Source organism: Corvus moneduloides, chromosome 6 (assembly GCF_009650955.1).
Source record: "Corvus moneduloides isolate bCorMon1 chromosome 6, bCorMon1.pri, whole genome shotgun sequence".
Taxonomy (NCBI): Eukaryota; Metazoa; Chordata; class Aves; order Passeriformes; family Corvidae; genus Corvus; species Corvus moneduloides.
Window position 1 is genome coordinate 31,784,731 of NC_045481.1, and position 26,698 is coordinate 31,811,428.

At 39.7% G+C, this 26,698-nt stretch overlaps 1 protein-coding gene across 6 annotated transcripts in view; it reads left to right on the forward strand.

Moving 5' to 3' along the window:
- The first annotated feature begins 846 nt into the window (after positions 1 to 846).
- Positions 847 to 26,698, forward strand: part of LOC116444984 (neuroendocrine protein 7B2) — a 45,151-nt gene continuing 19,299 nt past the window's right edge. Inside the window, exons 1-12 of one of the 6 annotated variants that reach the window (XM_032110881.1) lie at positions 847 to 1,090; positions 3,516 to 3,586; positions 3,915 to 4,011; positions 4,524 to 4,774; positions 5,219 to 5,379; positions 5,487 to 5,633; positions 7,504 to 7,578; positions 8,228 to 8,395; positions 9,621 to 9,756; positions 10,073 to 10,181; positions 10,965 to 11,112; positions 11,504 to 14,159. In XM_032110881.1, coding sequence (XP_031966772.1) covers positions 959 to 1,090; positions 3,516 to 3,586; positions 3,915 to 4,011; positions 4,524 to 4,774; positions 5,219 to 5,379; positions 5,487 to 5,633; positions 7,504 to 7,578; positions 8,228 to 8,395; positions 9,621 to 9,756; positions 10,073 to 10,181; positions 10,965 to 11,112; positions 11,504 to 13,086 — 3,078 coding nt within the window. In that variant the 5' untranslated portion in view covers positions 847 to 958 and the 3' untranslated portion in view covers positions 13,087 to 14,159. Of the gene's footprint in view, positions 1,091 to 3,513; positions 3,587 to 3,914; positions 4,012 to 4,523; positions 4,775 to 5,218; positions 5,380 to 5,486; positions 5,634 to 7,503; positions 7,579 to 8,227; positions 8,396 to 9,620; positions 9,757 to 10,072; positions 10,182 to 10,964; positions 11,113 to 11,503; positions 15,942 to 16,211; positions 16,459 to 17,134; positions 17,368 to 26,698 lie in introns of those variants that run through there. The other 5 variants (XM_032110882.1, XM_032110883.1, XM_032110884.1 and 2 more) reach the window with 5 other exon arrangements.

Here is a 26,698-nt window from a genome sequence, read left to right on the forward strand (position 1 = left end):
TCCAAGTAATCAACCAACCAAACCACTGACCCAACACCTGTGGGGGTGAGGGGCGGGCACGTGTTGGGGATCACACCATCACACAATCACAGAATTAACTAGGTTGGAAAAGACCTTTAAGATCATCTAGTCCAACCTATGACCTAACACCTCCTCATCAACTAAACCATGGCACTGAGTGCCACGTCCGGTCTTTTTTACAACACGTTCAGGGATGGTGACTCCACCACCTCCCTGGGCAAACGATTCCAGCGCGCAATCACTCTTTCCGTGAAGAATTTTTTTCTAACGTCTAACCTAAAATTCCCTTGGTGCAGCTTAAGACTGTGTCCTCTCATTCTGTCAGTTGTTGCCTGACCGACCCCCACCTGACTACAACCACCTTTCAGGTAGTTGTAGAGAGTGATAAGGTCACCCCTGAGTCTCCTTTTCTCCAGGCTAAACAACCCCGGCTCCCTCAGCCGTTCTTCAAAGGGCTTGCGTTCCAAGCCCTTCACCAGCCTTGTTGCGCTCCTCTGGACACGTTCAAGCATCTCAACGTCCTTCCTAAACTGTGGGGCCCAGAACCGGACACAGTACTCAAGTAGGAGGGGGTATGGGCTGGGGGGGATGATGGAGATGTGGGGATTGGGGGATGAAGCCGCTCCCAATGTTCCACCCCTCCTAGCGCTTAGGCAGCCAGCGCGATCGCCCGATGGCGGCGCGCGGGGGCCTTGGCCGGGCTCGGCTGAGAGGCGGCGCACGGAGGCAGGCGCGGCGGGACAGCCCCGCGTGGCCGTTGGGCGGCCGGGGCCTGATTTCGAACGGCAAACGGCCCAATCAGAGGCGCGGGCGGGGCCGCGCGCTGGGTTTGAGCCGGGCGGTGAGCGGGGCCCCGATGGCGGCCGGCGGCGTCTGAGGGGCGGCGGGGCCGCGCCGCGCTGAGCAGGGCAAGGCAAAGAGGGTGGGGGGCGCAGGGATGGCGGAGCAGAGGCGGAGGCTGATGCGGCTGGCGGTGCTGGAGGAGCTCCGGGCTTCGTACGGGATCAAGGTGAAGAGTGGGAGCTGCCTGGCGGTGGCCAAGGCGCCGGGAGCGGCGGCGGCGGCGGAGGTGAGCGGGGCGAGGTAGCTCGGAGGGCTCCGGCTTCCCGGGCAGGGCAGAGCCAAAGCTCACATGGGTCCAGGGACTGGTCCTGTCGCCGGGAGCGCCGGGTGCGGTAGCAGTGCCGTTCCCGTAATGCAGCGGCTCCTGCCAGCCCCTAACAGGGCATCACCTCCTGCAGTGGGGAAAAGAGGTTTTTTTTTCCCTTTCCCTCAGCGTGCAAGTGTTCCATGGGGCCGTCATATAGCCGTGTTGTGAGTGGAGAAGGTAATGGCTCGGTGGCGCTGGATGCCCCGCCCCCGGCAGTTTGGGACTCGCGTGTTGCCGGGCGGGCCAGATGGCGAACGGGATGTGTTCCTCTTTTGTCCGTGGACTTGCTGGCCACTGAAACACACCAGCTCGCTCTGATCCGTGCAAGAGCTTTTTATGCTTCACTGTGATTGATGTCACTCACTACGGAATTCCAATCTTAGTAATTGTATTATTTCTTGGAATATAGCTACGGTGTTGTTTCTAAAAGCTCTATGTCTTTTTCTTGTTTTCTTAGATTTTTGTTTTATTTGAAGGGCTTTATTTGCCCTTTTCTTAGTATAAGGCATAACTAAGTATTTTGGCAAAGACAGCTCTGGCCTTGATATGCCAGTGGTCCAAGAATGAAATCTGTCCTATTACCTTAAATACCTGTTTTGAGTTTGATGAAGGAAAAAAGTGTTTTCTATCTCAGGGCTCTTATTTAAAACTGAAGTATTATAATGGATGCCAGCACTGAAGTCCAATCCAGAGCACTGACCTTCTGGTAGACTCTTTTAATTTCAGAAGTGTGGACCACTGTCAAGTTCTAAACAAGAGCTCTGTGCAACTGAACTTCCTCAGACAGCTTTCTGTAAGGCTGAGAAGATATTACACAATGCTGCAGTAATCCTTGGTCAATATAAGCCAAAGAAGTTGGGAAAACATGTGCTTGAGTTTGGTTGTTTGGAAAGGGAGAAAGCAAGAGTAAAGTTAGAATTAGTTTTCTTCCCCTTGTCAATATCAAACATATAGTTCTAGACTTTCCCTTCTTTTTCCATTCGAAGGGAAGACAATGAGAACTGTGAACAACGTATGTATGTCTTGATAAAAGATGTCTGCGTTGCTGTCTGTAGTGCTTAAATTGTATGCAAGGAAGAAAATCTGTACTTAAGTAACTACTGAGCAAGGTAGGAAAAACTACAGAATAACATTTGTTTTGCCAAGGGATGTCTTATTTCTGCTGTGAGGGAACAGCAGAAATATTACTAGTTTTATTATTTATTAATAAGAAATTAAATAACAACTTCTGATACTTCAAACAAAACCTAGTGAGGTGAGCATATCAGTTAAGAATTTTAAGTGTTGCATTCCAAACCGCTGGAATTTTCTAGTATGTAATCTTGTACATACAGAAAAAACATTTTCTCTTGGAGTTAATTTTCTTTTTGTAGTTTTAGTAGCAACCTGGAACACAAGGACAGATGTGTTGCTTCTTTTTCCTGACTGTGTAATATTTGCTTTCTGTAGGACAGATTAGATTGTGGTCTAATGGGTTAGTTACTGATTAACTGTTTTCCTAACATGGACAGCACGTTGAATTTCAGCTATGAATAACTAAGAGTTTGCATTCATCTCTAAGAACAAGTTGGGCATGATCCCAGTCCTCTTCTGGTTGGGAGAGGGACTGGCTTGCATGTTCTGTAAATATGAATTTAAAAAAAAATAAAAGTATAAGGTGTTACACAGGAATGTGGGCTTTTATAACTGACAGAACTGTGTAGCAACCTCAGATAAACATTTTAAAAAATTCTGTAGGTGAACATCAGTAATGACGGAGATTTGCTTATTTTCTAATATGTAATACACTTTAATGTCTTACTGTTAGGCAGTAGAAATAACAGTTTTTTTAAGTACAAATGCTAAATACGAGGTTCAGAACAGTTTTCTAGATTGTTCTGTGGAGTTTAATCCTTCCCAAAAGAGCAGTCTTGAGTCTGAGATGAAGAAAAAGATTTTTTTAAAAAAAGTTATTTCAATTGTCTCATGTTGATTTTTAAGAAAAAGATTTTAGTCAATTGGAAAAGCTAAGGTGAGATTCCAAAACAATCTGGTTAATATCCTTACTGATTTGGGAGTCCTATAAGAAAACTAACTTCTTGTAAAATAAGAAGTGTAAAATGTACTGCAGAAAACCTTTCTACTCTTTCACAATCATCTAGGGTGTTACCTGGTAACTAGAATTAGCATAGTTTTAGATCTTTAGAGATCACAGTGCTTTTCCAGACAATATCTCTTATCTGAAAGACTTTGTTTTTTGTCTTAACTACCTTTATGTTTACTTGTTGCATGTGAGCTGTTTTCTAATATGTAGTTGATAATTATATCAACTTTCAAGTAACATTATTTGAATTTTGTATTTTAGGGTAAAATCTTTGGAATATCTTTTCATGCGTTGCCACAATCACTTGTGCCAGAATATGGTTATATTCCAAGGTAAATTAACAATGTATATTTAGATTTTGTGCTTACTTTGCTCTCTTTCTAGTATTGAACCCTTGTCAGAAGAAGTGTAGTATTTGTTCCACGCCTGCTAGAGCTTCTGGGGGATATAAGAGTAGTTCCATCTGGGAAAGGAGGGATGCAGAAGTTAGATGGGGAATTCAGCACCACAGCTCTCATTCAGTTGTATTTCTTTATATTCTTCTCATTGGGGGAAATTATTCTATGTATTAAGTTTTACAAAAAATGGTGAAATAGTTTTTCTGGGAAAAACCCCAGCTTTATTGTGTGTATCAGAAGTATGTTTCTGTTCTTTTCTCAGCTTTCTTGTTGATACTTGTGAATATTTGGAAGAACATGTTCATACTGAGGGACTTTTCAGAAAGTCTGGATCTCTTGTTCGCTTAAAAGCTTTGAAGGTAATCTCTAAAGCTGTTATTTTTTTTCTTAATAAGCTGCATTTCACTTGAGCATGTTTTAATTTTTGGCCTCTTTTCAGTCATATTCAAGTTTTAATACGGGAAGTAGATTGGTAACATTGCTTCCTTTAGAAATGATAGGAGATCTAGTCCAGCAACTGACATGGTTCCCTTTTTTTTTTTTTCTTTTAAATATTTCTCCTTCCAGGTGATGAGAATAGTTTGGGACTGAACAAACTCATTAGCAATTGTGCAAACTGGATGCTATGAGGATATTTGTTTAGCAATGCTCCCCTGGTGGAGGGAAGATGGGGAACCTGTAAATTAACACACATGGTCTGACAACATTGCCTGTGCCTCATTATAGATAATGTAGTTGGGTAAAACATGACTGAAACTAACAATGGGGAAGATGTGACTGTTGTGACATGGGCTAGAGCATTACTGCTTACATTTAGAAATCCGACAATATGTTGAAGACTTTAACTCATGTTTCTTATGAAAAATTTCAGAGTAAACTGGATCAAGGTGAAAACTGCCTCTCAGCTGCACTGCCATGTGATGTTGCAGGGCTTCTCAAACAGTTCTTCAGAGAGCTGCCTGAACCCATCCTTCCACCTCACCTGCAGGAAGGCCTTTTCAAAGCTCAGCAGCTTGGAAATGAGAAGAAAACTGCGACTGTGTTGCTGTCCTGTTTGATGGCTGACAGAACAATTGCAGCTTTGAGATACTTTTTCAGCTTTCTGAGAACTGTGTCCTTAAGGTCAGTGTAAAGGGCATGCTTGTAATTCCCTTAACCACTTCTCTGTCCAGGCAAGTGCTGTACCTTCCTGTGAGTAGTTTGCAATTTTAACTTTCACATCTGCAGATACTCACTAAATTCAGTTGTGGTCCTTTATTTCATAAATCCAAGGTTTTCTTTATGAAACCTTAATTAACTGGAGACTTGACTTTGTTCAAGCTTTGTAAAGCAGAATTACCATACCTTGCATTCCCTAAAACTGAGGGGATCTGTAACTTCTTGATTTCAGTAACATAGTTGTGAAATTATCTGGCCTGGAATGCATAAATCTATACATTAATCTTGTTATGTAAGCACTCCAGTGAATGAATCCATTTTTATTTTTCTAACTGCATTTGTCTTATTTGGTCTTCTTCTCTGCTTATGTTGTGATAATTTGATTTTAAAAACCCTTTTCTTGTAAAGATCCAAGGAAAACAGAATGGATAGCAGTAATCTGGCAGTGATTTTTGCTCCCAACCTCTTGCACTCAAATGAAAATGAAAAGATGTCAGCTAGTACAGAAAAAAAAATTCGCTTGCAAGCTGCAGTCGTGGAAACACTTATTGACCATGCGGCAGAAATCGGTAAGATGATAAATGCTTATCAGCATGTCTCGTTGCACTGACCTGTCTACGGCTTTTCTTTTCAACTTTTAAGAATAATCAAAAAAAATACTTCTCGACTATTCCAGGACAAGTACCAGAATTTATATTGGAAAAGATTCCTTCAATGCTAGGTGTTGATGTCTTTCAATCGACACCCTCACTGTGGGGCCATGAAGACAGTGAGAATGAATCTCCCAGTGAATGTAAGAGGAGGAGGCACCGAAGTGTTGGGGGTAGGTATGCTTTGTGAAACTTTCAAAACCAAAAATGGAATTGCAACTTCAGGTAGTCTGATCCTAAGCACTTGCTTCTTCCAGAAGCAGAACAGATGTTTGCAAAATTGATTTGGTTTGATCTGCAGGATCTATATAAGACTTCAGTAATCACATTATTGTATATTTACTCAGAGTTTTCTAGTCTCTTGTCTACTAAAGAAGCTATTTTGGTTTTGTTTGGATTTGTGTAGCCAAATTAATATTCAAGCTTTTTCTGGAGTCAGCTTCAGAGGGCTGTTCCAGAGGGCTAAAGGGGTTTTTTGGGGGGTTTTTTGGGTTTTTGTGGGGGTTTGTTTGTTTTGGGGTTGGTTTTTTTTTTTTTGTTAATTTTGAAATTATACTTTAATATATACTTTGATAAGTCAGGTAATGAGAAAGCAGGGATGCAAATGGCAGGTGTGTTTTGAATTAGAGTAGTTAATTTGTGGTTTGAAGTGTAAATCTAAACTGGATGTTATTGGATACTGTGTGCTCTGGTAGCATGGATCTGGGATTTGGGGTGAGGCTTTTTTCAGTTTTCAACAGGGCTGAGTTGGAGTTTCTTGCCAGATACAGACAATCAAATGGTATCATCTCATTTCTGCACTCTTACAGGAAATACTATGGTTACATATATGCTTGATTGATTCAAATCCACTGCAAAGTGATCTTTTATGCATTGGTATAAAAACATAGGTACTTATTTAGCTCATGTACCTGGAGTATTAAACCTGACAGTAGTTTAAATTAAAGATGTGTGATTGTATGTTTAGCCATGGCATGGTTTTTTTGTGTATTGAGCTCCTCTGCTCTGAAGAAGAGAGACCATCCCAGAGTTGCAAAGTGATAAACATGAAAGCCAACATCTTGAGGAGAAACAGTTAGAACTTGGTAGTTCTGTAGAATAGGTTTTGATAGTAGGCAGATTCTAGTCTTTCTCCTGATGTAGATTACTATACTTGATCTGTTTTCAAATATGTCTTTAAGAACTATGTGATATCCATGAGACACCATAAAATAAGTACTACCACCTTGTATTTTGCTAAGCTTCACTACAAACACATGCAAATACAACTGTAGGTTGCAAAACACTTGATAAAAATACTTTAATTTTGTACTTTGAAAAGCAGGAAAACTAGTAAAGTTTCATGTGTATACTCTGCTGTGTTTAATTTTATTTTTAAAAAAAACAAATCAACTCCCCCAAAAAAGCACATAGTTCACAGAAAAGTTTTACATTATTTCTTTGTAAGACCAAAATCTCATACTTTTTTGGACCTAACTTCAAAGCTCTAAAAGCTTTACAGCTTCAAGTTGTCTGTCCATTAGTCCATTAAAGTGAGGGTCTCTGAGACTTTGTGAGTAAGATCTCAATGGGTACTGTCTAGGTTTGCCTACAAGAAATCAGAAGGCATATACTTTTATAATGACCAGTAGACTTTTCTACAAGAAACTTCTGTTGTCTGTGCAGAATGGCTTTTTGTTGTTGTTTTGGGGTGTTGTTGTTGTTTTGGGGGGAGGGGGTTGTTGTTGTTGGGGGGGGTTGTTGTTGTTTTGGGGGGTGTTGTTGTTTTGGTTTTTTGGGGGGGTTCTTTTGTTTGTTGGGTTTTTAGTTTGTTTTTTTTAAATAATTTTTATATTAAGGAAAATAGATTTTTCAGCTATTGTGAAAGCAATAAAAACTCTGTTGGTGGGAAGATCTGGGCTATGATTTTCTGTACATAAAACCCATTTAAACTGATTTGCTTTGTTTCTCCCTGAAAAGAAATACAAGTTAAACTTGAGTTGAAAACAGAGCAAGACAAGCTTCACATTTAAATTTGATTGCTCGGTGTGTCTTGCATTTCAGATATTGTTAGTGGAGCATTGAATAAATTTAAATCTAACAGAACACCCTCCACTACACCTCAACAAGACAGAAGCGGTAGGTATTGGAGTATTTGTACTGAGTAAAGCCCATGCAGTACCCTCTGGATTTGTTAACTATAGTCAACAATTTTTTAAACTGAAGAATTAGAACTTATTTGAAGATAAGTGATTAAATTTAAATGGTTTAAAATGGAATATAGATACATATTTATTGAGGATACTGCATTTACTGTAATTCTTGGAGCAGCTACAATCACTGCAGTAGTGGGCTGTGTGGTTTAGCTCTGTGGGGATTGCACAACCAGATTTGCGCTTTTTAGTTAAGGCTTCAGTGCAGTAGTGCAGCATTTTATCATCTTGGGAATGAATCTGCGAGGACTAAAATTCTTTCATGCTTACTGTTTCTAAAACTTAGGGAAGATCACTATACATTTACTTCCTCCTAATACCTGTATTGTTTTGTTAATGTATGGGTTTGGATTTTCCTTTCTGGTACTCTAAACTTGCAAAAAAAACCCAACAAAATAAAAAACCAAACCCTAAGCTATACTGATTGCTTTGCCTCTTCAAAATGCATGCACTTTGGCTAAGCTTTTGCAACAAGTTTCTTTCAGAGTTAAAAAAAACCACCGAAACAACCATTTACTTTAGTAAACTCTCTACCTTTTAAGCTGTTACTGCAAGTTTGGTTTTCTTAATTTCAGTCCTTTCATCAGTGACTCCGGTGGTTCTTACTCCAAGCACCAAGCGTAAACTTCCAACTGATTGCTCTCAGGGCTTGTCCAGCAAGAAGAGACGATCTTTTAAGCATAGTTTTGCGTTTGAGTTTTTACCAAGTAGCATTTTTAACAGCAGCTCAACACCAGCATCAGGTACAGTGCCATCACTTTTTCCTTGCTGCTTGAAGTGATTGTTGGCTTTTAATTTAAGAGTAGAGCCTTTTGTTCTTGCTAGACAGTCATTGATGCTCATTACTGAAGTGTTCCTGGCACTACTTCCCCATCTTGGTAAATTGTGTACGTTTATATTCTTCGGTGACTCATGTTACATGGATTGAGCAAAAGCCAAATTCTTTCTTGTTTTCTGTTCTATTAATCTCTCATACTTGCAATTCTGATGTCCTTTTATCTTTTTTGCTCCCTATGTATCAGTCAGGTTATACTCCTGTTTCTATCTTGGTGCACAAATCCGTGAAGACTGCCTATGCTTCCAATCTTTAGAAAGTTGTAGCCTTCTGTCTCCTAAATGCTTAAATAGCTGATCTCAGCTCTGTGAAATGTAGTTGTTGCTTTTATAAAGCTTCTTTCTTGTGTCCCATCACCCCTTGTTTTTTCTCTAGATGCTAAATTTCAAAACTCTAGAGAAAATTTTACTTTCGTTTGACAGGGCTTTAGCACCACTGCATTCTACTTGAGTGCTTCCAACCATCAGGCTATTCTGAAAATCCTGTCTTTTTTTCATTTGGTTCTTTAATATGGTGCCAACTGAAGTTAGAATGAAAGGAAATTTCTAGATTGGCTGTTTTGCTAGATTTCCCCCCCCCCCCACCCAAGGGAGTATTATAAAACTTAGTGCTTTTTTTATTAAATCATTTCATGTTCTCCATGAAATACTTGTTTCTACAGATAAGCAAACCAAGGCAACGATGTTTTATAAAGATAGCAGTGATGCATGTGTTTCATAAAATGTCCAGTAGTAAAAAAAGCAACTCTTTTCTTCATTGTTGCTTTAGCTGTTCTGGCTAGGTATGTAAAAAAAAAAGCACACTGCAAATAATAACGAGACTGACTAATTTTTCTTCTTGAACTCTTAAATTTGAGGAATTGATCTGATGATAACAGTGTGGAAACTTATTTGAGGTAGTCATATCTGTAGCATGTAATTAATTGCATTCCAGCCACTTTTATGGATGCTACAAGCAATAGCTTTGTTTAATTTTAAAGTGGAAGTCAAAATAATTTCAAGCTAGCACTCCACAAAATAAGCAAAAAAATTGTGCTGTTTAAAAACATGTTCTTTATTGTGTTAACTCTTAAGTCTTTATCTGAAAAAATGTGACTATTTTAAGTTCATAAAAATATAATTTTGTTCCTGTAGTTCAGTTTGAAGCAAGTCCTTGTGTCTGTCTTGAGTCATCACAAACCTCACTATCTCCTTCAACCATGGGTGAAAATCATGTGTCCAGTTCAGGTAATAGAAGAAGCAAAAGACTTGCAAGCAAAAAGCTATACAGGTAATTAACTTTCAAAACCTAAAGATAAATTGGAAAGATGGGTCTAGACCCCTTGAATGATGACCTCTATCTGTATCTAAAATTATTGGTTTTGGTAAATTTTTATAGTCTTAAAATCACCAGGTCTTCTGATGTTGCAAAATGGAGCTCAAAACAAAATAAGATCTGGTATAGTAGCTTCCTGTGTCTATTAAAAAAAGGTTACCAGGAAGGCAATAAAATAAGTAAAACTGGAGGAAGTAACTGTAAACAAGTATCAGGATGTTTTCATTGCCCTCCTAAAAAGTTTGTCCCTTCTTCCCTTCTGTCCTTCCAGGGCTGAATCAGGAAAGACAGGTTGTTTTTCTCCAAAGATAAGCCGAAAAGAAATGGTTCGTAGGTCTTTACGCTTGAAATTTGGTTTGGGGAAAAGCAATAGAGAAATGGTAAGTACCCAGTCCTGTAGTTAGAGTGCAGATTTTAATCCAAAGTTTTGGGCACTACTTTTCAGTAGCAGGAAGCACATACTTTGTAAAGGAGGAATCCCAGGATTAACTGAACCTGCTTGCTGTCACGTACAAGAAACCTGAGGTTTATTTGCATAGCAGTAACTGATCAGCTTGTAATGTGTTTGGCTGGCATGGGGCATGAGGCTGAGGGGAGGGAACAGCTGACCTGAATTTACATGGCATGGAATTGCTCCTTGGTCATGTTAAGCTCACCAGTAAAACTGGGACAGGGATAATTTATGGAAAGTTGCCACTGCTCAGAGGCTTGCTGAGAATTGTTCTGCTTGTTGTAAGTGACCTTTGCATCATGTCTGGGTTTGGGGTTTTTTGTCTGTGGTGCGTGTGTGTGTCCCTTTTTCCATTTCACCTTTCCAATTCTCTTCCTCATCCTGCTGGGGAATGGGGAAAGTGAGCATGTGGCTGGGTGGGAGCTTGCCTGCTTGTTGGGATCAACCCACCACACTTGTGCTCAGTGGGTCTCACAGTTCCTGAGCTTCTGACCTTGCAGAGCCTGTGCACAGTCACTCTGTTCAGAGTGTGATTAACTGCAGGGAGGCTGTTCCCTATCTAGGTTTACAGAGAATCAAGGCAAGATGAAGTATGGCCAAGAAAAGGCTGCTGTGGCTGATTTGCATAGCAGTTTCCTGAAAGTTCCTCTGTAAAAGAGATTCCAAATTACAAGTTTATATAAAAGCAATTAACACTTTTTGTTTGTTCAAGAATATTGTATCAGGATGTACAGTTGGCAATAGATCAGAAAATATTGGAAGGCGTCTTGCAAGTCAGCAAGGTTTGGAAAGCAGGACTGAATGTGCAAAAAGAGATGTACTCTTCAGCCCATATGTCAATGAAAAGTTCCCTAAGAAAGGTAACTACCTAACTAAATATATTAGATGGGGGAAAGGTCTACTTTTTTTAACTTTGCAAATGCAACTTTATAAAAGCAATTAGATTAAAAGTATGCTTGTAGATAAGTCAAAAGTACCTTGTATGTTAGTGGCTTCTGGGGAAAAAGAATTGGTTTAGAACAAGCTTTTTGTGTTTCTAATATATTTTAGTAGTTCTCTTTTGTAAGTTAAGTGAGAGGAGATGCACGATTTCACTTATAATATAACCTTTTTTCACATTTCTGAAATTAAGGGCATAACAGCATCTTTAAATTCAGTGTTGCTTTGGTAATTATTTTCTAGTAAGAATTTTGTCTATAATTATTAAAATCACAATAAATTATTCTTACACACTGTGGTATTTATTTTAAGGTTCCAGGAATGTAAGCAAATCAGAAGAAAACTTGCTAACTCCAAAATGTCACAATAAAGTAGATCACCGAATGTCATGGAGTAGTCCTGCTGTTACGGATTCTCAGGTGATCAACAAGAATGAGCAAATGCTGCCAGGACACACTGAAATGGGAGTCAGCTCTTCAGAACCTGTTTTGGTGTTTGGAAAGCCACCAGTTACTCCAGATGAATTCAAATCTGCAACTGTAAGCAAACAAGACAACAACCTGGAGCTTGTACTTTGTGAAGATGAAAGCAATTCAACTGCAGAAACATTATTGAAAGTTAAGCAAGCCTTCTCTGCATCTGGGAGTATTCTTCACAATTTGATAGGTGATAAAAAATCATCCCTCTCAGTTGTAGCAAGTGAAGTATTAAATGAAAGTCCATGTCCCACAGGGCTCAGTTCAGCAAAAGAATCGTTAGTGGAAGAAGTTTCTGAAAATCTAGTAAATGTAAAATCCAGAGAGCTGTTGCACCAGTTTAATCAATCTTCTGCTGCTGATAAACAGCAATCAAAAAAAGAGGAATTTGAAGTTTTGAAGAAAAGAAACTTCAAAACTTCTATTGAGATTGAACTTCAGGTCCCAAAAACAGATATAAAAAAAGGAAAAGAACTTCCTATGCCTCAAGTACTAGCCAAGGAAGATAAGTTGACTGTTGAGAACAGTTCAACACAAGATGACTTACACCAATTAGATTGCTCTGGAAGAAAAGAGAAAATAGAATTAATACACTCACAAACAGCTGAAAGCTGCATGGTAAAGTGCTGTGATTTGGAAGAGGGTACTGCTAAACCTTCTTTGGCAGGACAGCTTCCTGCTTCGCAATTGCCTAAATCACAAAATGAAATAGGCAACCAGTACTTGAAAGCTGAAAATTTGGATAAAGCTTTAACTAAAACATTGACTGTTTCTGACCACGGAAAGGTTTCTGACCACATACAGTGGTTCAACCAGCTTTCATTAAATGATCCAAATTCTGCAAGCAAAGCGAAACCACCTCTGAAGTTTCAACGTACTCCAGTTAGACAGTCTGTAAGAAGAATGAATTCCCTTTTGGAGGCTAACAGACAATCTGTAAGCTCTCAGGCGGTTAAATCAAGCAGTGTTGGTTCACCACTTGTTAAATCTTTGAGCTATGATTCTGCACTATTCCCCTGCACAGAAAAGCCCTCGAAGAATTCCGTGCGTTTGCCACGCAGGAGTGAAAGCACATGTAACCAAGTTTCTGTAGCTCATAAGCAGCTAGACTTAACTTCTAAATCATGTTGCAGGCCATTAAATCCATCAGAAAAGCCTGATGTTTCTGTCAGAACTGTTGGGATCCATGAACAAAAAGTTCATCCATCAAAGTCTGTTCTAGAAGATCTAACCAATCATGAAATGGTTAAATCCAGTTTGAAAGTTAATGCAAATATAAATATTCCAGGTGCTGCCTCAGAAAAATCTATGATTGCAAGAAGTGCTCCAGGAAAAGAAAGAGCTCGTTACAGAGGCTCTCCAAAGAATCCAATATCTGAAGTAAAACTACTGCCAACTGCAAAGCCAGTAGACTTATAAGATCAAATGTGACAGCTAAATGGGTTCTTCGCAACTTGGTTAACCTTTGGAAAAATCTAAATTTGTATGACTATTTTTTTAGCTCTTCTTATTTGTAATTTTTCATTTATTTTAAATGAACGAGTTGTGAAGATGTACAAATAGAAACTCGTTTTATATTGAGGTTTTCTTCATTTACTGAAACTTCTGTAAATGCTAGTCAGTTCAACTAAATTAATTTGACTTACAAAACAAAAATAATCTGTTTCTACAAATGTTTGTGCTAGATCTCAAGTTTTGATTATCTCAGCTTTTAAAAACATGCTTCATCTCCAAAACAGTTCTTGCAGTATTTTGATAAAGTATCAAGTTTAAAAACAGCTTCTCAAATGTTTAATATAAAACTAACGGACATATGAAAGGAAGTGTTTTGATGCTGCGTATTAGTAGTTAAATTTACTTTTTAGTTTTAAGTGTATTGTAGCACCCCTTGATACTACTAAGTTGGACCTCATATGAGCTCTATTTCTTTTGAGACAATGTTTCTTATTTTTACTAGAGTAAATTGGGAGCATATTTTCCTTGTTGAGTAGGTAAATATCAAAATACAATTCATGTATGCACACACACTGGAGAATTATTAGAACACATGGAAAACAAATGTGCCGTTTATTCAATAATTGAAAAGTCTTACAACTTCATCCAGCGATGTGTTCTGCAGTAGGTACTAAGTATTTTCAGTTGTGAGTAGTAAAATGTTTTATCTTAATATGAGAGGGGAGTTTTAACTTATTTTTAGAGCTGTAGAATTATGTTAACTAAGCGGTGCAGAAGCTGGGTTTATATGCTGAAAGTGTTGCAAGAGACAAATGTAAGAAGCCATAGTATGTTAAAGGTTGATTTGCACAAGCAAATGTTTACATCTTTTGGAATGAAAACTGTTTGTCTGTCATCAGTTGTAAAATTATTTAAGAGTAAACACTTGAAACTGTTCGTTAGCTTTTTATATGTGTGAATTGCTTATTGGCAAAAGGTTAGAGCTGAGGCACTGGATACTTTTGGTTTTAATAAAACCATTGTTTTTTCCCCTTTTCTGAGCTTGTTCTTCTATAATGACTTGGAAGGTTAGAATGTGCTGTTACATGCAGACTGTAGACACCAAAATTAGTAAGTCTGAAAATGCTGAAGCCAGAAGTAAATCTGTTCTGGCTGTCCTTTTTATTGATCTTAGATGCATGTTGGTGATTCTCACAACTAGCAAAAGGCATGGTGCAACATAGTTTACCGGCAGTAGTCTGAACTTCTTAAAATGGTATGTTAATCAAAAGAATAGTTCTTTTCTGCTCCCTGCCTCCTTCCCCATGTATCCAACAACTTGCAAGTTTAATTGGTTCAGCTGGTTGATCTGGTGGAAACCTCCTGCCTCATTCTTGGTACATTACTGTAAAATCTAATACCAGGGAGCCAGCCATGAGGAGGTCTTAATAGGATTGCTTGGTGTTGTGGTTAAGGATGGGAAGCTTCAGTTTCATGAAGGAGTGAATATATATGGCAATTCACCACCATCCAAAGAGGAAGCTCCTGTTCTTGGCAGTGTACTCCTACCCTCTGCCTTCAGCTGGTGCTGGCAGATCCCTAAATAGGCTAAATGCAGACACCAGAGCACCATGTTCTGGATCATCTCACCGAGGTAGATACGGATCAGCAAAACAACTTCCAGCTGTCCTGGCTGATGTAAGGAGGTAGGAGCTAGAAATAAAACAGGAGCTAAAGGCAATGTCAGGAAGAAAATGAGGTCTGACTCCTGTAATGAGGTGTCATGTTGATTTTTGCTTGGAAGAGTAAGACTTGAGATTGTCAAAGCTGCATTAGCATTTGAAGTAGTTGGTACATATTAACAATGTTGGTATGTTGATAACGATGCTCCTGTATGGAGCAGTAAGCTACTTTTGATCATCAATGCGAGCTAGTCTTGAAACATCTAAACTTAGATTCTTAGGGGGAATTTGCTAGGGCCCTGACAAAGAAACCTGTAGCAGAAAAAAAAAAGTCAAAGTTTAGGTTGTTTTTAGAGGTTTTGCAGAACAGTTTGGACACACATCCCTTTATATAAAGTTGATTATGTTCTGCAGAAAGAAACAGTAGATGCCAACTGGAAGTTCCTACTGCTTAATCCTGCAAGTTACAGTTTGTATAATGTACCAGAGACCAGCAAAAAGAGAGTAATCTACATGTGCAAGTGTAGTTCATGGGACTATTGTGGTCTTTGGGGTATAATCTCAGAGTTTTTCTGGGGATAGCTATACTAAACTGGGATGTGACACATTCCTGTCAGTAGCAGTGAAGATGTGATACATAGAATAGCCTTTAGAGGCTACCGTTTTGCTAAGTGCTGTGTTAGATGAGAGACTTCATTTAGCAAGATCCTTTTGTAGTTGTCTTCTTGGTAACCTCTGCTCTGGATGATGTGTCTGGATTTGCAGAATCTGGAGACATTTACCTGCAAATCCTTGGAGATGGTTGCCATGTTGCTACTCTGTAAACCTGCAGATAGGTAACACTGTCATCCCGTAAGTAAACCATTGATCGTATTATTCCGGAGACAGAAATCACAGCAGGAAGATGGATACTCTCCCAGGAATATGTAGTATCTTACTTCTGTAACAGTTAATCCATCCAATCCCTTCAGGTTTATTTTTAGAGTGTGAAATTAAAAAGGGAGGTTTATAATATCCCTCCAAGCTTTGTGTCTTTGTGTCTTTATCGGCCCAGCAGCTCCCGGCCGCGGGGGAAGGGGGGTGAGAGGCCGTGGCTGCGCACGGAGGATGCGCGGCCGCGGAGCCGCCGCACCCGCAGAGCCGCGCTGGGAGCGGGAGGTGAGTGGGGCGCTCCGGCCCGGGGGCTCCGCGCTGCTGCCGAGCTGCCCCGGGGGCCGGGAGGAGGGAAGGGAGCACGGCCCAGCCGGGCAGGGGCGCGGCGGTGCGGGCGGCGGAGGGCAGGGGAATGTTGCGTAGAAAGCAGATTTTTTCCCTCGAAACGGAGGCTGCAGAGGTTGATGGAGCGGGAGGGCTGCGGGGGGAGCGTGGTGCGGTGGGGGAGCCGCGCACAGGCGTAGCGGGGAGTATCCCCAGCACTGGGGATTTCAGCCATTTTTGCCTCAAAGTCGTTTCCAGGTGCCTTGCGCCGGCGGCAGGAGCATTGGAGCATCTTTAAACCTCTGGCGTGGAGAAATCAGGCAGCTGTGGGTGTGTTAAGGAAGACAAGGGCAACTCGCGGGGCTTTTGTTTATCCAGGCGACTGGAAGTGATGCGTTTTAATTAGTCTCTGATGTGAGAGAGAAAGGAGCTTTAAGAAAACAAGCATTCTGACTAAAATTCAGCCTCTCAGAGGACAGTAAGTGGTACTTGCTTATTGGTTTGGGGTTTTTTTGTTGTTGTTGTTGGCTTTGGGGTTGTTTTTTTTTTTCCTAATTAAACTACACTGTGCAGCCATTTAGTGAAAGGGATTCAAGGAAATAAATGAAACCTATTTGCTTCAGGTGGGAAAGATGATGCATATGAAGTCGGAAGCCTTTTGTCTTTAGGTGCAAACAAAATATATCTAGGTTGTTTAGCAGCTTCTCATTATTGATTTTTCAGGCAATGCCAGAATAGAGCTTGGAAAACACAGTTCCTAGCTGAAGAGTTCTCGGCTTTTAGTCCAGAGCTTTATAAAATAGTATAATAAATGTGGAGGGTTGGATGGTGTAGTGGATGATGTATTCTCATCAAATGAAAAAGTGGATTCATTTTGTTTGCAGTGACTGTTAAATAATGTTATAGGAAAATGCAAATCAGAAAATTGATTTCTGAAGTTTGCTGCCTAATATTTCTTTTAGAAGAGAAGAATATATCCACCCTACTCCCTCCCCGGCTCCCCCTGCCCAGCTGGCTAGACTGTCAGCTGCCTCTAGAACCTGTGGTAGCAAACTATAAAGTCCAATAGTAAGATCATATGTTATTTCCACCACGTATAAAGGACTTTTTTTCCCCCACTATAGTTTATATTCAAATGCCTTTCTTTTTCACAGGATAAAAGTCGCAACCACTATGATAACTACCTTGCTTTGCAACATGATACTTCTGCTGGCGTTTGGATTGGCTTCAGCTTTTAGCCATAGCCCTAGGACACCTGACAGGGTAACTGAAGCAGATATTCAGAGGCTCCTCCATGGGGTTATGGAGCAATTGGGCATTGCCAGACCCCGGGTAGAATATCCAGCACACCAGGCTACAAATCTTGTTGGTCCACAGAGCATTGAAGGTAGCTAATTTCTATTTTGAGTAATGATGAATTTATTAGTATGCTTTGGTAATAATTTATGTTTTGTTTATAGATGCAGAAAGAATATCCTGAGCATAAAATCATAGACTTCTTCACCAGGTTGTTGCTTGATCTTTGTTTTTAAATCACCATCCATCTTCCACCTTTCTTAATGTAAAGTTTTTGGAAGAAGTAGTGGGGTTTTTTAATGTACAGGCTTTGCAGAAAAAGTTATGTTGTCTTTGCATTGTCTGATCTGCAGTGCCTCAAAACAATGGGTTTACTAAATTATTCGTGAATCTTGTGTATAAATATATTACATATATATTTCACATGAAACAGACGTGATCTGTAGAGCCCAGGTTTCATGGATTTTTAGAAACATCTGCAAACCAGAAGAGATTAAGTGTTTGTGGTGCCATGTGAGATAAAGGGATAAACCTTACACTGGGGGTGCTCCTCACCCTGTATCCATGAGTAGCATCTCAAAACCGTGTTGCAGGGATGAATGCTCTGGGCTCAGCTTCATTTTTTTTGGCCAACACCTCTGATCTCACACTGTGTAAGTTTTCCTTGGAATCAGTCTTTTACAGCTATATAAATAATCTGAATTATCTGGCTCAAATGTTAGGATATTGGGATAAAGTTTCAGTGTGTTGCTATTTTAACTGAGCAAATCAGCTTTTATTTTGGCATGACAGCAAGGGGTTGAAGGTATGAAACTCCAAAAATTATTGTTTATGTGTGAACATCAAAACAGGGCAGAAGCCCCCAACCTTCCTCTCAGAATTAAATCAGACACAGTACAGTAAGACTGCACAGGCCATAAGTCTCTGTTCTCTATTTTATCCTCATTCTGATCTACATGCTATCCTAGCCAAACAGATACAATTGCTTTAATGGAGGCTGAGGAACAGATTAAAGCTGAATAGGCATTTCTACCAGATAATTGCAGACCTAAGTTTGTATATTTTCCAAAGAAACTTTGATGGACACATGTTTTTCTGCAAACTTAAATAACAGAGACTAAGTTTAAAGAGCACAATTTGGTCTGTACCCTCTTCTCCTTTGTGAGTGTTCATATGTAGAGAAACTTGGACAGATGGTAGAAGTGAGTAATTTTACTCTCCATTTTCCTATTTTCCCTAGATATATTTTAAAAAGAGAAACCTTAGAAAATATAAGCAAATCTGAATCTCTGGCAAATATTAATCTCAGCTGTTTGCTGTTACTTTCTAATTACAATATTAGGAAAATCAGACTATGCACCTCTTTGTCCAAGTATCAAAAGTTTTCTAGTGTTTGTGAGACTGAAGTAATGCTAGTTTTCCAGTCATCCATACAGTCTTCCACAAACAGCAGGTTGGACAAACATTTTTTTGCTGCTCCTTTTTTTTTAATAAAAGAAGGCATCTGTGTATGTAACAGAGTAAAACAGAAAGGTAATAAATCCACTTGATTTATTTCCCCTCTTGCTCAGATGAGGATGACTCTCTTTTTTTTTTTTTTTTTTCTTTCAATCCTACCACGGATATTTAACAGCTCATTGAGAAATTTCTGCAAAAGCAGAATGGTCTTGTGAGGTGAACACTATCAGTCAGTGTAGAAATAGACAAGTAAATCAGACCTTTGTATCAAATGTTGCTTTTTATAGTGTTCTGCAGTGAGTTTTTCAGATAGTAATCGCTTGCTCTTTCTTTGGTTTCTTGTGGTGATATGTGTCTATTTATAGATAGGTATGTCTAAAAGTATCTGATTAGAAACTTCAACCTAAGAAAGTGTTATTTGCAGTTTCAAGGCTAGTGTTGTCTTACATCACTGAACACAATATTTTCTCATACTGCTTTTTTTAAAAAGTACATATAATTCAGTCAATTTTCACCATGAGTTTATTTTTAAATATAGACCATGAATTATAGTATAGCTAATCCATCAAAACTTGCAATTCATTCTGAAAAAATAAAGTTCATATGTTTTTAAATAACATCAGTACCAGGTTTGAAGAATTCACCCATGGGCTTCCCACAACATATTCACACTGTTACCACTGGCTAGTAATTCCGTGTGCAAGTGCTTAAAGAATTATACATTATAATAGAAAGGAAAAGTAAGGGGGAATGGAAGAAAGAGGCTTAACAATTATTAGAATGTGTCACAGCAAAATAGGGATTTCATCTTAAATACCGTCATAGCAAAGTGGTAATTCACTAACAACTCTTCTGTTTTCACTGGGAATTTTTTCCTGAAAGTAATGGACAGTAAAATTTGGCATGAAATGCTTATCATTTATCAGAAATTCTGAGCTGCCAAAAGTGTTGACTTCCAGCCATTTGTCAGACTGCAGGTTTCAGTGACCAATGTAAACATTTTAAAACCTGTTTCATTCCATGCCTGCATCCTCATCATTAAGGCCCTGACTGCTCTGGGGTGCATTTGTTTCTCATTTTTACTAGATACTGCATCTTAACATAAAAACAACCTTTCATCAATTAGACCTTAATAAATTTAGTATGATCCTACAGAAAACTGTTTTACTTAACAAAACTTTTTTGTCAGAACTGGCCGCAGCAGCACAGACCCACAGCAGTGTTGGTAGCTGTCACTGCCATCAGCTTCAGCTGAACCACAGTTCCAGAGGTACCACTGATTTTCAAAAGGCCAGGATTTCACCCAATATATGTGTACACTTGCAAGCAACATACTGTCAGGAAAAATTAAATTTTGTGGCTTTGGAATTTGGAAACAAATTTAAGCTGCCATAATATAAACAAGTTTACTCTTGCAACCTGATAATAATGAAATGTTTGCAAATTTGAGTGATGATTATAATAACATTTTCCATGTTATTATTATTTCCACAAATAAGAGCTTAATAATTTAACACGCAACAAAAATATCATTGCTCTTAGTTCACAAGCAGATTTCCTGATCATGCTCATTTTCCATCTCAGCTTTCTAAATTTTTTTTCTGGTGTTAATCATTCTATTTTGACTTTGAAATGCTAAAAACCAGAAGGCGGATATGTTGCAAGGAATTGTTCATGATCATTCCCATCCTTACCTTCACACCCACCCTATCCCTTCCCCCCCAAAAAAAAGTTTAGGGCTGACTTGGCTGTAGAACATGCAGTCACAAACATATCCTATACCGAAGAAAACTAAAAGATAGACACTTTTCAGAAAATACATTTAGTAGCATATGTTCTCTTTTTGAAGTGACCAGATAGTTTTCTTGTTGATGGATAGAAAAAAAAATGTACAGCTTGTTAATTGAAAGGAATTTCTGCCTTTTATTGTGTTGAAATCTATAAAAGTATGGCTTTTTATTTTTCTTCTCCTTCCCTTTGCCTATGTCAATTTACTGTTACTTCAGGTCAGGCTGCTAAAATAGGAGTAGTGTCTACAAAATGCCTGATAAAAAGTTTAATCTACGGGGAAATTACTGAGAAGTTCAGGGAGCTGCAGAGGCAGTGTGAGCACTCTTCCTTTGCTAGGGCTCTGTGAGTTAAGTAGAATAGGACAGATATGTCACAGAAACGGGAATTTGCTGGCTGATTCCCTGTGCTCATGTACCGCAGCCAGCAGATGGTGCATGGCACGGCAGGAGCCAAACAGATCCTGCATGATGAATGTCAAGTGAAAATGGTTTTAGTATCTGAAAGGGGTGTCTTAGGAGCAGCTGGTTTTTGCTGGCCACTTAATAGATTTTTCTTTCTGTACATCCCCTGATTCCTAAAAGTAATAAACTCATATTAAGTACTCTAATTTCTCTAACAATATTCCCTCTCCTTGTTAATCCATCTTATCAGAAAGCTATATTGGAGTCACTTAGCAACATCTATAAAAAGAGTGGAAAACACAGAAAAGCAAAATAGGAATTTTTAATGAGTGGCTGTGTTTCTGTGCTTACTGTTCTGCTTATCAGTGAAATACTATGCAAGCCCTACGGGGATATATTCAAGCTTTTATGGATAAGAAGAGGGCTGTATCTACATTAAAAGAGAACAAAAGGGTAAAATAAAGAAATGCATTCAACATTTCAAAATCACAGAAATTATTTTTTCTGCCTGGCAGGGAGTTTATGAAGTAAAGAGGCCACGCTTTTTTTCCTTTCCTTGCATGCTTTCAATTTTGTGCCAATATTTAAGGGGGTTTTTTTGTTTGTTATTGTTTGGTTTTCTATTGTTTTCCTTTTTCCTGAGGAGTGGAAGAGAATAAGTGTACAATGTAAATTTCAGGCCTATTACACCCTGCATAGGAGAACAGTAGAAATCCCACTTAAACACACGGGGGCACCAGTAGCTCATCTTGAGCAGTTTATAGCACTTCATAATTGGAAATGTGAAGTCTCATTTTCCTTTTGCAAATATCATTGCCTACCATAAATTCAATACAACAGAAAGCTTCCTGTGTGGTTTTTTTGTTTGTGTTTGATTTAGTTGTTTTTATTTCTTGAAACCACTTCCAATGAAATGATTGTTGGTAAAGATGCTGGCATGACAGCCCAGAGTCTGAAGTTTTCAGTCTGCAGAAGAGGCAGAATGCTGTCAACCTCAGTGACGACATTAAACAATGTCTCTTAAATTGTGATCGTTTGTAGGTATAAGAAAAAATAAAAAATAGATGCCTCTTAGGGAGGCTTTTGATTCTCCTGCAGAGACTCCTCATAGCTATTGGAAACAGGCTGGAGTTTAGTTGATTATTTTGAAAGGAAATAAGCACATGCTTATTGTTTAAGAAAAATGTAGTTACTGTTTGTCAGGTTGAGATGATAAAACTCAAGAGAGTGTGGAACATTATGCAAATATGTCTACTAACAACTGGTAATTAATGGTTTGTCAGCACAGACTCTGTACAAATAACAGTCTAAATAAAACCTACTGTCCATAAAATTATGCAGATTACACATGTTAATAGTGTCTATTTTGTTTACATTTTACTAATAAGAAAACAAAAGGTTTTCTTATTAGTAAATAAGTGTATTACTTTGCTGTCTGTTCTGTATCATGCCTGCAAGACAGGTACTTGTTTCCTACAAGAACAGAAAAACCTATGTATTAGAAAGTTGCAAAAACTTTTGCTGATGAATTCACTCAGTGAAACCAGTGCAGAAATGACCTTTGCACTCATTCACTTTCGGGCTAATGTGTGCTATGCTTATACCCCCAATATATTTGGACTTCCTTGGGTGACTAGAGGTAATACCCATGTGGCTGTTGTGCGATAGCTGGGGGTCAGCGAGCAGGGCAGCGCGGTGGCCGCGCCCCCTTTGCTGCAGTCGATGCGCTGCGCGCCAGCAGCCGCGGGGGCGGAGCGCGGGGCCGGCCGCACTCGGCCGAGCTGCGGCACATCCCGCAGCCAGCGGGGCGAGTGGGGCTGCTTCGTGCCAGCAGCTCACTGCAAAGAGTCCACACCACCGCCTGGGACTTGGCTTATCCTACCTGTTCTACAGAGAAAGTCCTGCTGCAGTTAAAGCATAAAGTGCATTCACACTGCGACTGTTCTGCCGAAGCGCGCATGACTTTAACCAAACACTGCTATGGGCCTGACGTGTAACAAACTCAAATCCCAACCTCACTCCACTAGGCTCTGCTTCCAGGTTTTGTTTGTTGTTGTGGTTTTGGGTTTGGTGGTTTTTTTCCAAATTATCTAAATAGCCCAGAAAATATGATTTCAAAATTTAATATGGGTGTCTCAAATTTTTAAGATAACATGAAAGTGGCAAACCTACAGTTTTTTATACATTAATATGTAAATATCGGGATTTGTATAGATTTGAATAAAGATACCTATTTTCTTTGCATTTTATTCCACAAATTGTAGTTATTAAGTGTAACCAGAATTTGAGTATCAGGCAGTGATGCATGTCATAAGAGAGGTGCCTTAGAATGCTAATTTCTGACTTTAAAAGCTAATGACAGTGACGAATGACAGCAGTGGCTTACAGTGGATTTTCTCTGTCTGAGTGATATGGCACAGGTCTATGAAGAAATTGCACATAAAATGTTTATACCTCTAACTCCACAAACAGGAAAATGATGAGGTGGTGTGCCTTTATTTTTATTAAGGAAAAGTCTTTGAAAATTTGGCCTGTAATATCTTTGATTCCATATGAATTTATAAGCCATGACCAACAGTGAATAAGAAAGCCAAGCTGGTGTTTGTGCTGCTGCATGGAGGTCATACCAGGTTACCTCAATGTGTTTCACAACTTTCCCTCTTGAGAAGCAAGGGCAGGATCCAGCAAAGTTGGTAGGTGTTACCACTATGAGCTCTGCCAGGACTGAACTTTGGGAACTGCCCTTTCTCAATGCCCCAGAGCTGTGGGAGGGGGGCAGGCACTGCTCCTGTGTTCTCAGCGTGGCTGGGAACATGCAGGGGAAATTCTTAAATCTAGTGTGCTTGTCAGAGAAGTCAGTCAATGGAGAACACAAGAAGAAAAGAGTATTAATCCCTGTTTCTCTCTAGATCTCTGTTATTTGCATGTGGATCTGGCTGAGGAACCTATTTAGATTTGAGGCTTTGAAACCTTTTCTTGAAACATCCTCCTCTCGTGATTGCAGAAGGGTGTGCAGGCATCACAAAGCTCTGCTGAGGAACCAAGAAAACAAAGTGACTCCAACTCTTAAAACCTCCTACTAACTACTGTTATGTGGTACAGACTACTGCTGCTATTCATAAAGTCATCTTTAAAAGGTGCCACCAAAGGAGAAAGAGTCCCATCTCAAGCAGCTTTCGGGAAAGAAAGATGGCAGGTCTGTAGGGATTTAGAATTAAATAGATTGTCATGTATCTAAAGATAATTAATCTATTAGAGTGGGATTTGTAGCCACAATTATTTTTTTGTACATGTTAGTAGACGGAAAAATCTGGTAGGAGCGGTAAGAAACCTGAAGAGGAGAGGAAGTATGATAGCTTCTGTATTGTCTGATGCTTTATAGTAACTGTATTTTCTAATATTGGCAGATGGTATAGAGAAATTTAATACAAATCTGTAAAATTCCATCTAACCTTGGAATATGGTCCCAAAGTATTTAAAAAAATCTATCAGTGAAGATTGGCCAAATTATTATGAGCTCTTGTTTTCAAAGATTTTTTCCCTGCTTATCTCTCATGAGGAGCCTGAGGGGAGACCTCATTGCAGTTACAACTTCTTCATGAGGGGAAGAAGAGGGGCAGGCACTGATTTTTCCTCTGCGGTGAGCAGTGACAGGGCCCACGGGAATGGCCTTAGGTTGTCAACAGGTTGGATATTAGGGAAAGGGTCTTCACCCAGAGGGTGTTTGGGCACTGAACAGGCTCCCCAGGGACATGGTCACAGCATCAGCCTGACAGAGTTCAAGAAGCATTTGGACAATGCCCTCAAGCACAGGGTGTAACTCTTGGGGTGTCCTGTGCAGATCCAGGAGTTGGACTTGATCCCTGTAGGTCCCTTCCCACACTGCATGTTCTGTGATTCTGTGAGCATGCTATGATTTTTACCTTTCTGCACTGGTTCTCAAAATCAGCTGCATTTCCCATGCTCCCACCTGAACTTTAAATTAAATTGCAGTAAGAAAATACTTTAAAGTTTATTTGGTTCCATGAAGAGATATTTCAGAAATCTAGACAAAGAAGAGACTCTTACTCTTCTTGATTTTGGCGTTGTGCCAGGAGATAAGATCTCTGGCACTCTCCAAAGGTTTCCAGAGCTTTTTTCTCCGTGCTTGTCATGGTGTGTGTGCTCAGCAGTGCTCTCAGCTGCAGGGATGAATGAGAAGAAGAATGTTGTCAGCTGAAGAAGCTGGTTCCTCCCCTTGGGATGCTTCAGTACATCAAGTTGGCTGAGTCCCTTTTGCAGCACCAAAGAGCAGCATTGGGCCTGGTCTCACCCTCTAGGGCTCTTCATCTCCCCACTCTGTTGCATCCTTGTTGTGTGCCAATGCTTTTATCCAAGTGCACAAGAAGCCTCATCTTGATGGGCAGTTTTGCATGGAAGAGCCTCTGCTTTTGGAGTTCTGAGGTATAACTGGCTCACCAAGGTGGAGGCCAGAGCCTTGTAGCTCCGCACTGGGAATGATCACAAGGAGGTCGTTTGGGGCAGTTGGGAAATCTGCCTGGTAGCAGCTGTCAGACAGGCATGGGAAGGTTTTAAACCTGCTGGAGAACCAGCTGGGACCTTGAGCCATATGCATGGAAAATGGAATTGGATGAATATGAATGGGGAAATGAACACGAAAATTTTCTGAAGTTCAGTGGAGCAGTAGAGACAAAACCTGGATGTTCTGGATGTTTCTGGTCCATCCAGGCTTCACATTATAGGAGTGAAAGGAGTATTTTTCTATGAATGTTTTGACACTGATGGAGCATTTGGACTTCTCATGCAGCTGGTGTCAATGCCAGTGAAAAAAGTGTTCCAGTCTTTTGTTGGCACATTTACATTTATAGGATAGAAATAGTGTCCCATCCCTCATGGGATAAAGGAGGTCATTATTTTCCTTTAGTTGCCCTCCTTCCCACAGCCACATGCTGCACACGTGTTCAGTAGTGAGGCTGTGCTGTGGCAGTGACAGGAGGGTGCTCTTTGCTGGCTTTGGGTTTCTTTTTCACTCTGGTGTGTGGTGGCTGCAAGGCAGAGTGGCAGAGGGGCCCATGGCTCTGTGCTGCACGACGCACTGCCTGTGTAAAAAGGGTGAGCTTATCCATATGGTGAAGTGCAAAAGCCCCTGTTCAGCTGAAGGACAAGTTAAGAGAGGACTGTTCAACCAAGGCAGGCATAAGAGATTGCTTTTTTTCGCTTTGTCAGCAAGTGGGCTGCTGGATTTTTTTATTGTGTATACAATTTGAATAATAATGACATATAAGCTACTGTTATAAATTTATTGAGAGAGGCATGGACATTACTTTGGTCCTAACCATTTCACATTAAAAGCCTTTCATATCTTAAATATTTGTACTGTTTGTAATTAAAATATGGGATAAAATTGAATTATTTGCTGAAAGCAAGGTCAGTAATTGTATGATGTGTGTGCTTAAGGCTTTAGAAAAATTTATCCCTCTGCACAGAGAAAGAAAATGAGTCTTTATAGCTTTAAGAAACTTTGTGTCATTAAAGAGAAGACAAGCTGACTCTGGAATCTGGGATGCCTGAGCATGTATAGCTGTAGTGTTTTTGGGTTTCCCGAGGCATGCTCTTGAATGGTTAAGGAAGTTGGCTAGGTTTGCATTTTTCCATTCTTTGTTCTCCTATGCCTTTTCTTCTTCCCTATTCTCTTATTTAGCGGCTTCTGTGGAATAGACAAAATGTGATAATTTATAAGTCTTTCAGTTCCTCTCACTTCCCGTGCTTAAT